Source organism: Argopecten irradians, chromosome 2 (assembly GCF_041381155.1).
Source record: "Argopecten irradians isolate NY chromosome 2, Ai_NY, whole genome shotgun sequence".
Taxonomy (NCBI): domain Eukaryota; kingdom Metazoa; phylum Mollusca; class Bivalvia; order Pectinida; family Pectinidae; genus Argopecten; species Argopecten irradians.
The window spans coordinates 6,397,904-6,416,205 of record NC_091135.1 but is presented as its reverse complement, the minus strand read 5'-3'; the positions used below and the strand labels follow the sequence as shown (position 1 = coordinate 6,416,205).

At 33.4% G+C, this 18,302-nt stretch overlaps 1 protein-coding gene across 1 annotated transcript; it reads left to right on the top strand.

Moving 5' to 3' along the window:
• Positions 1 to 9,295: 9,295 nt before the first annotated feature.
• On the top strand, positions 9,296 to 16,382 carry LOC138316864 (lysosomal dipeptide transporter MFSD1-like). Its single transcript, XM_069258513.1, has 12 exons — positions 9,296 to 9,421; positions 10,180 to 10,289; positions 10,774 to 10,829; positions 11,143 to 11,292; positions 11,598 to 11,753; positions 12,043 to 12,158; positions 13,477 to 13,577; positions 14,137 to 14,245; positions 14,588 to 14,728; positions 15,086 to 15,225; positions 15,457 to 15,571; positions 15,764 to 16,382. Exons 1-12 carry the CDS (start codon positions 9,299 to 9,301, stop codon positions 15,872 to 15,874), a joined length of 1,428 nt encoding a protein of 475 aa, XP_069114614.1. The 5' UTR covers positions 9,296 to 9,298; the 3' UTR covers positions 15,875 to 16,382.
• The last annotated feature ends 1,920 nt before the right edge of the window (positions 16,383 to 18,302 follow it).

Genomic DNA, 18,302 nt, shown 5'->3' with positions numbered 1-18,302 from the left:
GGAGAGCTTTGCAGACATTAATCGGGCACCAGAACTCGATAACCCGGATAATATGTAATGTGTCTCCATTAATAGTTGCAATTAGGAGAAAATTATTACGATGTCAGTAAATAAAAATGTTTAATTTCTTATCGTTTGGTTCAACTTCTAAATTTGATGACTTGTGATCCGCTAAAGATTCCAGTGACAGTCACTCTTTAGATGGTAGTGAATGAGAACGCAGTCAGTCCCGCCAAGCAGTGGACTTCACATCTACCGAATGACTCGCTTACATATTTCCTCACAGTAGTCAAAAGGAGTACATACCCTTTTCGGTTTAGTGAAAGCATCTTTTCTTCAACATCAAAGAAAGCGATTCGCTTTTGATTGAAAATCGTGTAAATAACAGTCAAATTGCTTTCGTTTTTGGAAGTACCATCTTCGTTTATATAAGAAGAAAAGGGTTGACAGGATATACAGGAATACACGTACTATCTTACAATACAAGTTTTTATTTTGGTGTCGACAGGGAAAACAAAGATGATTCTGCTAAACCAACCGTCCATCTCATCTAATCTGCATCCAATAACGATAGGCAAGCATCAGATATGTTAATTAAAATAGCGAAATATATACAAAATGAACCGAACGTGTGTAATAAATCTGTGCAAGTAGACAGATCATTACAAATTACATAAACCAGTAATTCGAATAATCTATTTTAATTTTATAATTTCATCACTAGAACAAAATCATAGCTTTTGCTACTATCCCTATACACCGGCCCAGCCCAAGTGAGCACGAAACGTTGGGCCCTAGTTCGCCAAGACCCCACGAGGCTCCTCGATCGTGAGTCTTATCTCCTATGTAATCTTTTCATGGGATATTGAATATCTAGGATATGATCTGTTGTCGAGAGTTAAAATTTCTTATAGATCACGTGTAAAACTAAGCAGTCTCGAACTGCTATTAATTCCGAGACCGTAAAATGCAATCTTGTTTTACACCTTCAGCCAAAACACAGGGGCACGCAAATCATGACAACTAGGTTAGCTTTTTGAGACCTTTTGATATGCATTGTCCTGTATGATGTTGACGTATATCTGCCCGGATTATATTTGTGTATAAACGTTATATTTATTAAACGAATTGTCATATATCTGTTATGAGACACTGTATTTGATATACTTTAAAAACAAAACGAATATATTACCTAAGAAGTCCAATAGATATATAGAATAATGTAAGGTATCTATCGGTTAGCTTGTATATTAAACGTTACATTAATATAATGATCAAAAATGCTTTTTTGTGTCTTCCATAATTCCAATGTTTCAGAACGAATCCAGCAGGAAATATTCACGTGTGGAAAAATCGTCTTTTTGTGTCTTTATTTCCCTCATTAAAGTGTTTATTCCCATTGAAAACAAGCGTTCTGACGGCCTTCGAGGGTTAAGGTTCATTATACGAATTAAAAATCAAACAAAATGAACGGAATAATATAAAACAAAACAATGCATTTTTAGCTCTAATATCGACATTATGTCGGGCACCAAAACCCGATATCGGATAATAAGAATTTCCTGTAATAGTTGCAATAGGAAAATATTACGATGTAAATAAATAAATGTTTAATTTCTTTTCGTTTGATTCAATTTCTCTAAATATTTGTTTAACTTGATCACCAACATTCCAGTGACGTCACTTTTACATGTAGTAGAAGTAAATGAAACGGCAGTCAGTCCCGCCAAACAGTGACGTCCACAATCACCGGGAATGACGTCGCTTACATATTTCCCCAGGTAATAAAAAGGAGTAAACACTCATTCGGTTTAATGAATGCAACTTTTCTTGATCATCAAAGAAGCGTTTCGCTTTGAGTGAAATCGTGTAAATAATAGACAATTTGCTTTCGTTTTGAATACCATCTTCTGTATGTATAATGTAACAAAGTTACAGGATAAACAGAATACCCAGGTCACTATCTTACAATACAAGTTTTATTTTGGTGTCGACAGGGAAAACAAAGATGACTCTGCAAAACCTCCTCATCTCATCTCATCGCAAAAAACGATAGCAGCATCGATAATTAGATTTATAGCAAAATAAAAAATGTCCAACGTTTCAAAATATTGCAAGTTCATTCATTCTTTACATAAACCAGTAATTAGAATAATTATTTACGATATTTCGTCTAGACTAAATAGTTTGCGAATCCCATACACCGCCTGCAAGGAGACGACATTGGCCTATCGCTACCCCACGATGCAGCTCGATCGTGGTCTTATATTATGTAACTTTTTCATGGGATATTAAATCTAGATATATCTGTTTTTCGACAGTTAAATATCTATGAACATGTGCAAAACAAGCAGTCTCAACTGCTATTTCGAGGCCGTAAAAATGCAATCTCTGGATCACCTCACAGCCAAAACACAGGGGCACGCAATATTATGACAGAAACGTTTTACTAGTAATTTTGATACGTATGTCATTTTAAAGTATTTGGAGACCTTTTGATATGCACGTGTATATATCATCGACGTTTCAAGTGGACGTGCCCTATATTATTTTTTCAGTGAAAAACACAGAAATTATATGTATTATATATATGTGATAAAATTTAAGGTTAGAGCTTTTTTATTGTCATTATTGTTATATACACTGTATGTGATATTAAACGAAAAACACATATTTTACCTAAGAAGCCAATTATATATATATGTAATGTAAGTATCGGTTAGCTTTTTAACTTACATTATATATAATATTAATAATAAATAAAAAATACTGTAAGTAGGATATCTTTCATAATTCTAATTGTTCTGAAATCAGAACGAATTTCTTAAGTGTTCCAGCAAACTTAATGTAGGGTAACTTACTTACATTTGGAGAAAATCGACTTTTTGTGTCCCAATTTTCTGATGCAAATATTCACTGTTGTTCATACTTGAAAGGTCTTTATCACTACGGTGTTTATTCCCGTTGAAAACAAACGTTTTGACGCCCTTCGCGGGTTAAGTTCATTTTACGAATTTAAAGTCAACAAAAGAAGCGGAACAATATCAAGAAACAGTGCATTTTCAGCTCTAATATCGACATTAGTCGGGCACAGAACTAGATACCAGATTATAAACAATTTCCTGTAATAGTTGAAATAGAAAAATATTACGATGTCAGTAAATAGATGTTTAATTTTCTTTTGTTTGATTCAATTTTCTAAATTTGATGACTTGATCCCGAACATTCCAGTGACGTCACTTTTAGTAGGAGTGAATGAAACGGCAGTCAGTCCCGCCAAACAGTTACGTCACAATCACCGGAATGACGTCGCTTACATATATTTCCCACGTTAGTAAAAAGGAGTTACACACTCATTCGATTTAGTAAAAGCATCTTTTACATTGATCATCAAAGAAGCATTTTCGCTTTAAGCGAAATCGTGTAAATATCAGGCAATTTGTTTTCGTTTTGAATACCATCTTCTGTATGTATAATGAAAAAGTTGCAGGATAAAACAGAATACCAGGTCACTATCTTACAATACAAGTTTTATTTTGGTGTCGACAGGGAAAACCGAGATGACTCGGCAAAACCTCCTCATACGCACAAACGATAGCAGCATCGATATTAATTATAGCAAAATAAAAATGTCCAAGACGTTGGAAATATTGCAAGTACATTTCATTATTTACATTTAACCAGTAATTAGAATAATCATTTATGTTCATCTAGACTAAATAATTTGCAAACCCATACACCGCCTGCAAGGAGATGTCCTTGGCCTATCGCTACCCACACGATGCTCTCGATCGTGGTCTTATATTGTGTAACTTTTCATGGGATATTAAATCTAGATATATCTGTTTTCGACAGTTAAATATCTATGAAACACGTGTAAAAAACAAGCAGTCTCAATGCTATTCCGAGACCGTAAAAATGCAATCTTGGTCACCTCAGCCAAAACATAGGGCACGCAAATTATGACAGAAACGTTTTACTAGTAATTTGATACATACATGTATGTCATTTTAAAAGTATTGGAGACCTTTTGATATGCACGGTGTATATCATGACGTTTCAAGTGGCTGCCCGTATTATTTTTTGTGAAAAAAAGAATTATACCTATATGTTATATAAAACTCGGTTAGCTTTTTTATTGTCATTATTGTTATAGACACTGTATGTGATATTTAAACGAAAAAACACATATGTTACCTAAGAAGCCAATTATATATATAATGTAAGCATCGGTTAGCTTGTTGACTACTACATTTATATATAATAATAATAATAAAATTACTGTAAGAGGTATCTTCATAAATTCCAATTGTTCTGAAATCAAAACAGATTTTTTAAGTGTTCCAGCAAAATTAATGTAATGTAACTTACTTACTTTTGGAGAAAATCGTCTTTTTTGTGTCCCAATTTTCCCTGATGGCAAAATTTTTCACTTAGAAGGTCCTTTATCACTACGGTGTTTATTCACGTTGAAAACAAGCGTTCTGACGCCCTTTGCGGGTTAAGTTCATTTTACGGAATTTATAAACAACAAAGGAGCGGAATAATATCAAGTAGAAACAATGCATTTTCAGCTGCGTAATATCGACATTAGTCGGGCGAACAAGAACCCGATAGTCGGATAATAATGAATTTACGCTGTAATAGTTGCAATAGGAAAAATATTACGATGTCCCAGTAAATAGATGTTTTTAATTTCTTTTCGTTTGATTCATTTCTAAATTTGTTGACTTGACCCCCACAACACATTCCAGTGACGTCACTTTTAGAGTAGGAGTGAATGAAACGGCAGTCAGTCCCGCCAAACAGTGAACGTCACAATCATCAGAATGACGTCGCTTACATATTTCCCTACGGTAGTAAAAAGGAGTACATACTCATCTCGTTTAGTGAATGCAAACTTTTATTGATCATCAAAGAAGCGTTTCCGCTTTAAGCGAAATCGTGTAAATAACAGACAATTTGCTTTCGTTTTGAATACCATCTTCTGTATGTATATGAAAAACTTGCAGCATTAACAGAATACACGGTCATATAACCTTCAAATCACAAGTTTTATTTTTGGTGTCGACAGGGAAAACCGAGATAACTCTGCAAAACCTCCTCATCTCATCTCATCGCAGCAAACGATAGCAGCATCGATATTAATTATAGCAAAACAAAAATGTCCAACGTTGAAAATATTGCAAGCACAATTCATTATTTACATAAACCAGTAATTAGAATAATCATTTATTTCATCTAGACTAAACAATTTGCAAAATCCCATACACCGCCTGCAAGGAGATGTCCTTGGCCTATCGCTACCCGAGATTCTCTCGATCGTGGTCCTATATTATGTAACTTTTTTAATGGGATATTAAATCTAAATTTATCTGTTTTCGACAGTTAAATTTCTATGAAAATGTGTAAAACAAGCAGTCTCAATTGCTATTCCGAGACCATAAAATGAAAATTTGGTCACAGCTTGGCCAAAAAACACAGAGGCACGCATATTATGGGACAGAAACGTTTACTAGTGAATTGATACGTATGGTCATTTGCACGTGTATATCATTTTTATGAAAAAATGAATTTATATATATGTTATAAAATTCGGTTGGCTTTTTTATTGTCATTATTATATACACTGTATGTGATATTTAAACGAAAAACATATGTTACCTAAGAAGGTGCCAATTATATATATATAATGTAAGTATCGGTTAGCTTGTTAACTTACATATTATATATAATAATACTAATAAAAAATACTGTAAGAGAGATATCTTCATAATTCCAATTGTTCTGAAATCAGAACGATTTTTTAAGTGTTCCAGCAAAATTATGTGTAGTGTAACTTGCTTACTTTTGGAGAAAATTGACTTTTTGTGCCCACTATTTCCTGATTAAAATATTCACTTTTGCCTTACTTGGAAGGTCTTTATCACACAACGGTGACTTTATTCCCGTTGAAAACAAGCGTTCTGACGCCCTTTATGGGAAAAGTTTATCATTTTAAACGAATTTAAAGGAACCAAAAGAAGCGGAACGATATCAAGAAACAAAGCATTTTCAGTCATTAGTCGGGCACAGAACTCGATACCGGATAATAGGAATTTCCTGTAATAGTTGCAATAGGAAAATATTACGATGTCAGTAAATAAATGTTTAATTTCTTTCGTTTGGTTCAATTTCTAAATTTGATGACTTGATCCCGAACATTCCAGTGACGTCACTTTTAGTAGGAGTGAATGAAACGGCAGTCAGTCCCGCCAAGCAGTGACGTCACAATCACCGGAATGACGTCGCTTACATATTTCCCACGGTAGTCAAAAAGGAGTACATACTCATTCGGTTTAGTGAATGCAATCTTTTCTTGATCATCAAAGAAGCGTTTCGCTTTGAGCGAAATCGTGTAAATAACAGGCAATTTGTTGCTTTCGTTTTTAATACCATCTTCTGTATGTATAATGAAAAAGTTACAGGATAAACAGAATACACGGTAACTATCTTACAATACAAGTTTTATTTTGGTGTCGACAGGGAAAACCGAGATGACTCGGCAAAACCTCTTCATCTCATCTCCTCGCATAAACGATAGCAGCATCGATATTAATATAGCAAAATAAAAATGTCCAACGTTGGAAATATTGCAAGTACATTCATTATTTACATAAACCAGTAATTAGAATAATCATTTATTTCATCTAGACTAAATAATTTGCAAATCCCATACACCGCCTGCAAGGAGATGTCCTTGGCCTATCGCTAGTCCCACGATGCTCTCGATCGTGGTCTTATATTATGTAACTTTTCATGGGATATTAAATCTAGATATATCTGTTTTCGACAGTTAAATTTCTATGAACACGTGTAAAACAAGCAGTCTCAACTGCTATTCCGAGACCGTAAAATGCAATCTTGGTCATCTCAGCCAAAACATAGGGGCACGCAAATTATGACAGAAACGTTTACTAGTAATTTGATCCATACATGTATGTCATTTAAAAGTATTGGAGACCTTTTGATATGCACGTGTATATCATGACGTTTCAAGTGGCTGACCGTGTTATTTTTTGTGAAAAAGAATTATACCTATTTTTTTTTATATGTTATAAAAATCGGTTAGCTTTTTTATTGTCATTATTGTTATTGACACTGTATGTGATATTTAAACGAAAACACATATTTTACCTAAGAAGCCAATGATATATATATATAATGTAAGTATCGGTTAGCTTGTAATAAAAATAATAATAATAATTAACAGAACAAAAACAATAGGTCTTTTCACCACATGGTGAAAAGCCCTAATAACATCATTATAGCAGAAATCTAATATTTGTGATTTGGTAGATATAGTATTGAATATCATTCGAAAATAATATTTTCAATTTATATCAAAATATATCAAGTATGTATAATTTCATTGCTTTATTATAGTAATTAGTTTTGTATGATTAGCTTTCCATATTACTGATCGTCATGCTTAGATAATCGAACAAGTGCTTTGCGAATACTGCAGCTGGCTAATGTTTTTTTTAATGATAATAAAACCCACTCACCTGTAAACATAAAGTAAACCCATTCATGTCACAGTCTAATATCACAGTAGGTAAACGTTTCAACTGCTACTATCCAGCCAGTGTATCCTTAAAACCAGGATGTAATTGACAAATGACTGAGGAGAATTATAACCTACTTCATACTAAGTGAGGTTCCAAACTGATTCATTGAAAATGGGAAATAAATACATATGCATGTACGTTATACATATACTTTTTTAGTATTATGTTGGAATGTGACTGGAGACCCTGACGTTTGTCAACCCAATTTGATATATTCAGGTTTAATATAAACGGGTTTAGTGTTTAATTGTATGACTTATGTGGGTGGTTTGGTGATAAGGTCAGCATCCTGCTATTAACAACCACGGTTGTTCAATGACGTCTCCCGTGTATGCGGTGTGTTGAGTGTATTGATTGTATGTTTGGTGTGGAAGAATGCATTACATAACGACTTGAATTTTAATTTTTAATTAATATCGCCATAAAAGGAAAGACAGATGTTACATTGAAATTTAATTTTGTACTTTTTGTACTTCTATCCGAAGATACAATATGCGATTAGCATTCCAACCGATAGTATTATGTGTACAGTATATGCTAATAACAACGCTTGTGTGTATATAGCATATGATTACAGATTATACTAAAATCATTAGTTGTCTGTATTTTATATATGAAATAGCTCTACTACATCTGTACACGCAAGGTTTATATCCCCATTAAAAGTGGTAAGTCCATTTTTTAATTCTTCTATGAATACGACCTGTGTCTCCCGTTAACGATTTGATTTGTATCTATTTTTAGTTTCAGTTTAAAGAACTAAAATTTTAATTGATTCAATTTTAATTGAAAAGTGTATCAATTATAAGTATGACGTCATGCGAGAAGGCATGTTATTGATTTTGTGTTATATATGCATCACATAAAAAATTATCATTTCCAAACTTTCATTTCATCTATTACATGTAACACATTGATTGTCCAGATTTTGTAAAGGGACCAGTATTAGAAAACGTTAACCTGTAGCCAATTTTGAAAATGTTTTATCACTGATTTTCAGTCATAGTAAACGACTTTTCTTAAAAGAAACTTTCGATATCCATTGATATAGATGTGGATTATTCTTGTTGAGACCAAATTAAGAAGAAGATGAAGCCATATGAATGTGAGTATAGGACATTCTAATTTTGACCATTATATTATATATTTTAGACTGACAATAAAACCATTTACAGTGATATATTGATCATATTATACTGTAAATTCTGTGTCTTATCCACACGGAAGTAAAGTTCGCAGGAAGCAAAATCATGCAGTTTTCCATGATTTTATAAATGAAACTCCGGATAATCCCCATTGACAACAGAATACCCGATGGGTATCCGTTGATATAAACATTTGAAAGTGCACATGCATTGTGCACTTATAATGGCACGAGAGCCTACATTTTTAAAAAAAATTATAGATATTTCATTTTTGTGTTTAATGATATCTATCAAAGATATTTTTAATTTTAAAGGCTAGTCATTGTGTTTATATGTAAATTCGAAATTACTTACAACTTATACCCAACATATATTGGAATATATTTGTAATACCTGTCACAGATAGCCTCGCGTTCATAGAAAACACGTATTAGGCTTCTTCTGGACCAGGTGTAAATAAATCATATAGTCAGCGGGCGTAACGCAGGAAATTAATGTACTCTGGTAATACACATGTAGGAGTTAACAGTTGTTTTATACTTCATGTTTTTCTCCAAAGGGAAATGGAGGTACGCTATTTTATTCTTCAACTGTTTCATGGCAGCAGGCGTGTACTTCTGTATTGATATGCCGAGCCCTTTACAGGTCGAATTCCAGGGCAGCAAGGTAAGATGTTCTGTTTTACGTTTTCTGAAAGAATATAAAAATGAAACTGTACGTACAATCGTATACGGAGCCCCTCTATTGAAGATGCCTCACACTTATTTAATTTCTTTTATTCGAATAATTCGGTTTTTTTTTCGAATTGATTCGTATTATCTTCAAATTTTACAAAGTGGTGATATCAAAAGTAAACATATGAATAATATTTTGATGAATCGAAATATTTTTGATTAAAACGACATAATATTTCGACAGCTGATTACTCCTATAAAACGAAATAATATCTCAATAAAACAAAATAAGATAAATGTTTGCGACAGTAAAGGGGCTTCGAAACTAAACCTGGCTAGTTTTTTTTTGTAAGCAGTCTAAAAGTGTCTAAAACTACTTTTCTAATATGTTTACCAGCAATCAACAGTATTGCATCAGTACATTTATTTATTGTACTTACCCATTGAAGCATACTGACGAAAGCAAATTGCACGATTTTATTTTTGATCGATGTTCCCACTATCACATGTTGAGTGATTGGAAGAAACAAAAGCTTTGAAACACCACACGATATCTTACACACGGGCAAAGAACTTATCTCACAGGCAAAATGTTAATTCCAAAGCCAATGGAGAAAAATTATGTTTTTTATTATGTATTTTGTTAACATAAGAACCATAAGAGCAATTTTATTGTCATCCATTGTTTCGAATCTCTGACCAGTCATTAGTTCCGTGTATTTCCAAATTTATAACTATATAATTCACTAGGCTATCCAGTGTCAGGCGAACCAGACTGAATCAGTAAGAGCTTGTTGCGACACATGTTTAGGCCTGGGACCCACACGATACAACCTCCTTCATGCCTTCCTTTACTGGACGTAAGTATTGAATTCTGTTACGTTTGTTTTCTGTAAAGAATGGTCCATTTACACTGGATAAAGACTAAGTTGTCCACGACCTCCACAACTGAAACATCGTGACGAGATGGTGTAAAATGGGAAAGCTGTCTTTAGCGTGACTGTGTTTCACTGTTGTAGCTCGATCGATCGCTTCTACGATCTGCAAAGCGCAAAGGGGCTTCTCCTGATTTGCTCCTTCGCCCCCAAAAGACATTGTGGTGGCCTTTCATAGAATAAAAGATTGCCTTTGTCGTTGTACGGTCCTTGAACGGGTTATAAAAACATGACCATGTATCAGTTTCGGCTTGATTTAATCGCTTCCTTATTTCAACATTACTTGTTTCGGTTATATTTTGCACGAAAGAAATATTTCCAGAAACTTGATTCATTACATATCCCCATCGTTGATTATATAAACAAGTATGTTTCACAAATGTAAATATGAAATCATCTCTTCCCGAAGATCATCTGTAACGTCACTGTTAGCCGGCTACGTCATTGATAGAATTGGCAACCGTGGTAAGTATTAAAATATATAAAAAAAATATTCAAATCAAAATGAGATATGTTAATACTTAACGTCATTGGAAGGTCATCCTTAACGTAGTGTAATAAAAAGATCTAATTTACGTTTCTAGTAAAATCAAGACTAAAAGAACGGATATTTGTAAGTGATGCAATTTTCACTAAATTTTTGCCATATAATTATATGTAATAAGGCCCCTGTAAAACTGCCATTACATTCACGCATACTTATTATGTTTCCATTCATTTGTTAAATGTCGGTGATAACGTAAATCTGTTTACGATATTTCTCTCATTTTAACACCAGTGTCAGCTGTTCTGATAATCCTATTGTCGTCCCTCGGAGCAATTCTGTTCGCCATTGCTGGAACTGTGGGTGTTCTAGGTACCTCTTCTATGTTTCCAATGATGATTGCGGGCCGCATGCTCATCGGATTGGGCGAAGGGCCATTACGGAGTACGTAGGCGTCTCGCACTATAGGAAGGGCCATTAAGAAGAACGTTATATCATTATGTGCGGTTGAATACTGTTGGACTATATACTTCTTTCTTTGCACATAATGATTTTATTTGCGTTTTATCTGCACATAATTTTGTAAGATGTGGAGTTAAATTGTATATTATGATCCAGCTACTATTTGGGGTTCTATACATTGAAGAATTAATTATACCTGGTCGGAATATGTATTTTTTCATAGCAAATGAGTCTAAAAACTAAATATTGTTTGTCATAATGTATGTCACTACTTTGGTTTATTTCAGTCGTACAGGACAGGGTGATTGTCCATTGGTTCGCCAAAGACTCTTTTTTACCGATCAGTCTGATTCTACTTACGAGACGGTCAGGAACATTACTCAATTTTTTGACTACAGAAAATATCGCCGACTTCTTTGGGTTTTCTTTTGCGCTTTGGATAGGTAGGAAGAAGCCTAGAGACCCTTCCCAAAATTATGAAAGTATTGCATGATCGTCAAAGATGACTTAATTTGGATTTTTATGTAAATGTTAAGTATTTCTAGACACCACAAATTACAAATGGTTCAGAGATGCCTGCGGCATATTTAAAAACCTCGACGATACGAACAGGTAACAGGTAACTGTCACATATATGGCTTTGCGTTTAGCGTTTATCTCTGGCGAATATTAAATATCATTTCTGTGGGAAATGGTTCGTGTACACACTTTGTTATTCTCTCCTCCACATAGGTGCCTTTATATGTGTCATGGGCATTGTTGCGAGTTTATTATTAGCCATACTGGACTATCATGGAACAAAGAAACTGGACCAGGCATCCCAGCAGGAGATGGCTTGTCGACCTGTCGTATGTATTGGTAATACCTGGTATCATCAAGTCATAATGCCATTAAATAATCATTATTCACTATTTACGTGATCTTGTAAAGATTTATCAATATTTTGTTCAATATTATGTCATTGTTGGGCTTCACAAAATAAAACACAATTTATTATAAGCCGTACATATAAATGTATATGTATACGTAATGTACTATGATTTTGGTTGAATTAAGTTTGAATGCATGTGAGCCATAGCCTCATAATATGAACATGTTTTCAAACTTGCATTTAATAAATACTTGCTTAAGGTATTCTACATAATACCATGCTGTAGAAAGAATATGAGTAAGTAATGCTAATGTCTCTCAATTTCATATTGTTGTTTCTAGTACAAAACGAATGGGTATAAGTTTAACTTGATTGTTCAAAAGTTAAAGTCACCTCCAGGAATATTTGTGGTGAACAGACAATGGATGATATTGAGAACAATTTACTATATTATGGGTTATTTCCAGTGATGGAACTCTTTCATCAACAATGCCTACAGAATACTGTTTATAATATGCAGTTATTTATATCAGTGAGAAAATGATATCATTTGAAGACATGAAACATATATGTTTAAAAATGTATTTTGATACCGTTTTGGCTGTGTAAATAAACCTTGCTGTACACCTCTAATAAACATTTTTAATATGGTTATAGTTCAGGCCCCTTAGATTTTTTTTTATTTTTAAAAATTATTTCGGGGTTGACTTTAATGTTGCTACATACAATATTTGGTTTTAATACAGTTGGTTCGTGCGCAAATACATTGGTTGTGAAAAAGGTCCTTTCTTGCATAAACCTTAAGCCCAATGTAATGACGAAACACGAGTATTATAATATCTGGCATCTTACCCATTTCTAATTTTTAACATAATACCAAGCTTATCTTTGTATGCTACAAAGTCATATATATTTAATTGATACAATTTAAACACAGGTGTCTTTTCTCGCTAATCGCATCCTCGATATTCCAGAGTTTACTATCATTACCGTTATAGTTACCCTTGAAACATTTCATAGCAATATTGACCGCAGATGAGAAGGCAGTTCGGTCATTTAATGTCCACCAAAAGAATTAAATAATGGTAAACTGTAGTTGACTTTGTGGTTTTGAAGTTGGGCGTCGGGTCTCTGTAGTCTTTAGAGGAAGCATCTCCAAGGCTGTGATCGGTGAGATGTTTTTTCTGTCCTGAACTGCTTTCAGTTTTACTATGAAATATTTCAGAGGTATTTGTATACCAGCAATGATATTAACTCCTGGAGTATGCACTAATTGATTCAAATTACGTTTGTAGAAGTTATCCGACATCGCCAACCTTCCGATCACGTTCTGGATCCACATAACCATGCTTGGCTTTCATTACTGCACCTTTTACGGCTTTGTTGCCAACATTTCGTATGTAAAATTATATTTGTTATTGGATTGATCAAAATAATTTTCAATATAAAATTTCAATTCTTTGAAGCACATGTATACCGTTGTAATTCGACTTCATATGATCTTGACATCTGTTTTTATCCTTATATATTAATAATATGCTTGAATCATTTTTTTTTGTTTTTGAAAGTATGCCTAGCATTTATGCAGTCAAATGTATTTTGAAAATATGGCGTACTTGAAAATATGGCATATATTCTATTCAGTGACATCAAAAATAGATTGATCCAAATGGAAGGAATAAACAAACAATATGCTTGTAACTTTTTTTTTAACTTTCATTGACTTTTACTATGAATTTTTCAAAGTGTAGTATGACTTTGAATACGGTATTGCGCAACTCTGAAACTTCTGTTTCCTTTGAAAGTTTTCCGACTCTACAAATAGGACATTTAATTCGATTACTTAGACACCTCTACAACAAGAATTCGCTTCGCGAACGGGCTTTCTGTCTGTTCGATCTGCGCTTTCTATCAATATTTAATTATCAATATTATTTTTTCCGTTATCCCAACAGACAATATATCCAGTTGAGATACGGATACACTAAAGTACAAGCGTCCTACGTCACAGGAGCGTCCTACATAGGATCGGTATTTTTTTCACCGTTTGCTGCTCTTCTACTGGTAATACGGTTACATTACTTTCTTATGTATCTGTTAAGTAATGCAACATGATCAATACATCGTAAAATATTCTGAACTATCATTTATAAAAAACCCATAAAACTCACAATACTTCCGCTTTTTATCGTAACGTAATATATAGACGTGTATACCGTAAAAACGTAACACTAGTGCTTTTGATTCCAAAATTATTAAAAGCTAAATGATAAATACCGTCATATCTTCCGCATTCCTTACATTGTTGAAACCAAATACTAATATGTTTTGATAACAATGCAAGTAATTGCTGAAAATCTTTCTTGAAAATTCTGTCTTTTTTCATTTTTTATTGATTTACAACAGAGGAAAATCGACTGTAACGGTTTGGTGGCGATGTCTGTGACCTCCCTAGGTATCCCTGTGTATCTACTGATGGCGTATTGTCCCTCTATCCCTCCGCTGGCATTCACTGTTGCTGTAGGAACTATCTACAGTTTTGCTGTTGTACGTTTACCTTCCCATAACATTTACATTATAATGTTCTTTTGTTTACGACAAAAACATATTTATCATTATGTTAAATTAGTTTTAAAAATATTTTTCGAACATGTTTATAGCATAATAAACTGTACTTGTAAATATATTCAAAACTGATATAAAGAATTTGTATAAAGAAGTATCACCTGAAAGCATGAAAGTTATCATGATTTATCTAATTAAAAATGTTTTATCTGATAGATACAATAAAACAAAAATACCATATAACATTTTAAGTTATTACATCCTCTTAGATTGGTTAAAAATAAAGATACATAGTTTGTGATTGGTTGGGAGTGATGTAACATTGATTCTGATTGGCAGATAATAATGTGGCAGGTGGCCATCAATTTGTTACCGCCCGCCGTGTTTGGGACCGGGGCTGGGATTGCAATTTTTCTGATGCGTGTCTGCATAGGCTTGACTAATCTAGCTGTCGGTACAATTGTGGAAAGCAAAAGCAGGTAACGATCATCATCAGACTCAGAGTTCAAATAACGTCAGTTACTGTTGATTAGTACTCATGTGGCACTTGTAGACTTGTATGAGAAATTAAATTTCTTGTAGTTATACGTTTGTCTCGCAACCTTAACAGAGGGTATGTTTGAATATATATTTTGCTTTGCTTTAAAATACTACTTTAAAAGCACATAACAGTTCTTACACTATGTATAAATCATACATGATGTTTTCAGTACTAACCTTGAAATACAGATACAAGCCTACCAGGACGCTCTACTATTAATGGCTGTGTTCTCTGTGATGTCACTTGTAACTGGAATTTTACTTAACGTCGTTGATATACGTCGGGTGGGTATATGGACAGGTGTAACTAACAGGATTAATGTTTACATAAGCCTTTTCAATAAAAAAGTAAAATTTTAAAAATTGACATTTATAGATTCAAAAAAATATTTGAAATTTCACATAATGAAACGGGAAGCTCTTTGATGGCGTGATTATAAAATTTCTTAAACTGAAGTAAATTACATTTGAATGCAGGGTGACGGCGTTAACAGACGTTTTATAAAGGACAAGGTTCGAGTATTGGACGATATTGGCCTCCTTTCAGATGACAAACTCGGGAAGCGGTACGCCACTGAGTCTAACTAAGCCTCACGTCTAAACCGTCAAGGAGATTTAAAAAGTTTTATTTTTATACCGTTCATTGAGTAGTTGTATTCAAAACTCAATAGCTAATGTGCGGATGGTGACGCAATTATTTTTTGTAGGAATACGCCAGAAAGCATCGATATAAAATGAAAAAGTCCAGATATCTTATTGGCATCACCTTCCAATAAAGGTCATGATCTATGGAAGACTTAATTCAAATAAACAAAATATGGACAGAAGATTGTAACATTGAGTAATGTATAGGGTTTCCAAAAAGGTATGTCCCAAATTTAACGCTTTATAAAAAATTGTTTCAAAATAAAAAGGTTAAGTTTTGCAAAAGTTAATATTAAGTCAAAAACAGGGAATGTTTCTTGGGACACCCTGTCTTTTGCTGAGAAAAAAATGTCAATCAGTTATGAATATATACATATTAATTTTTTTTATTTGCATTGATTATGTTATATTATTATATGTGAAAATATATATTAATATATATACCCGGAGAGGGCGTAGATATGTTGATAAATTGAAATAAACTGTGCCTAGTCCCTGTTTGATTTTATTATATTTTCTTCAATAGATATGTTTAAATAAATAATGAACTAAGCTACTAACTCTTCTAATAAATTTACTTATCAACTGCTTCTAACCGCCACACAGATGAAAAAAATGAACCATCCATGAAATTGGGACAGCTGATTTATACTGCCTTCAGATATAGTTGACAGTTTTTGTTTCATCTTCGATTTCTTTCTATCCTTTTATTCTTTAGAGTATATTCTTTAAATCTTTTTACTCTAATCCAACATCGTTAAAATATTACCATGCTAGAGTGTTTTCGAGGGTTTTGTTATACCTAGCATTAAATAATATGGCGGTTTCGAGATCCCAATACGACGTGGGTAAAGTACAATTTACCGTCGATAAGTCTCACCATCTGGTGATTATGACGTCATCATTTGACGTGAGTTTCGTGACGTCATAATCATCAGATGGTGGGACTTATTGACGGTAAATTGTACTTTACCCACGTCGTTTTGGGATCTCGAAACTCCCGTGTTCAACTGATGATCGTTGCAATGTGCATGTGATTGTATGCGTTTAATTTTACGAAGAGTGTCTATACGAAAAGGAACTATCGCCTTACAAATATCTAACTCTTTCGATAATAAATGTGATTCTATTTTCAACGCTGCGATATTTACAATCGATTCTGTTACCTTAACTTCCTATTCTGACATTAAAAATGTTGAATGTAAGGAACATAGAATGGCAGGAAAAATGCTGCAAAGTTTGTCCAAATGAATGCATGCACGATTATATTGACTGATTCAATGACCCATTTTGTGGACTATTTCTAAAACATCAAGAATCCAACTCAACATACAATGTATATATATTGACATAAATCATTGTGTATCTTCCTAGCTTATAGGGCAAATGAAAAAAAACTGAAATCCTGTTCAGAAAGGGATGACCTGGATGCCATGCAGCATTCTAGAAAGAACGGCGAATTGTTTGTTTTTAAGAATGTCCTTATAAAAATATTCCACCAAAAGGTGTCTTTAAATGACTTCTCAATAATTTTATTTTTTTGACATTGAAAGATGCTAGTTAACAGGATTGAATAACAGTCAAAGCCTGTATACTTTGTCCCCCTTAGGCGGATCAAGTGTTGATATAATTCAAATATATTTACACATGTTTTGAAATGAAAATCTATATAACAACAAAACGCAGGGAAGGTCAGTCATTAGTTCGAAAAAGATGTCAATATGGGCCATGTATTTAGTGGAAATCATTTTGTCAGGTTCTTCACGTTACATATCTGGATTAAAGGAAAATATGTTTGTTTCAATAAACTAAGCAAAATCATTTTCTTCCTCTCAATAACAGAAAGCCTTCTTTTTCCCCTTTGTTTTTAATTAATGTTGTTTTGGTAGAGGTTTACATTACAAACACTCATCGCAGCGCATTGTTCATGCAATGCGATTAAATTGTCTTGCAGATTGTCACTTATTATTGCAAAATTATTCTTTATGTTTATCGACCACCAAAAACTACTTGTTTTATGCTTTATAAAGAAATATTTGTCCCTTAACCGGACTTTTCTTCATTCACCTAACAAAGATACTCTTGGGCATATTTGATTTCGTAGATATTGCCATTCTGGCAGTAAAAGGTATTGTTTACCTGCATATTGATAGATAATAGATATAATCTATTTTATATCATCATTATTAGGGATTTCCATTTATGAATGGAAATCCCTATTGTTATTGTTCTATTTTCTTTTTTTTAATAGGGATTTCCATTTCGGATGGATGGAAGTTTCTAAAAACAGAACAAAATCAATAGACAGGTTTGTTACAATCTGATATTAATGTCGGTATTTGCCAGACATTAATGGCAGCTGGCGCCGTGG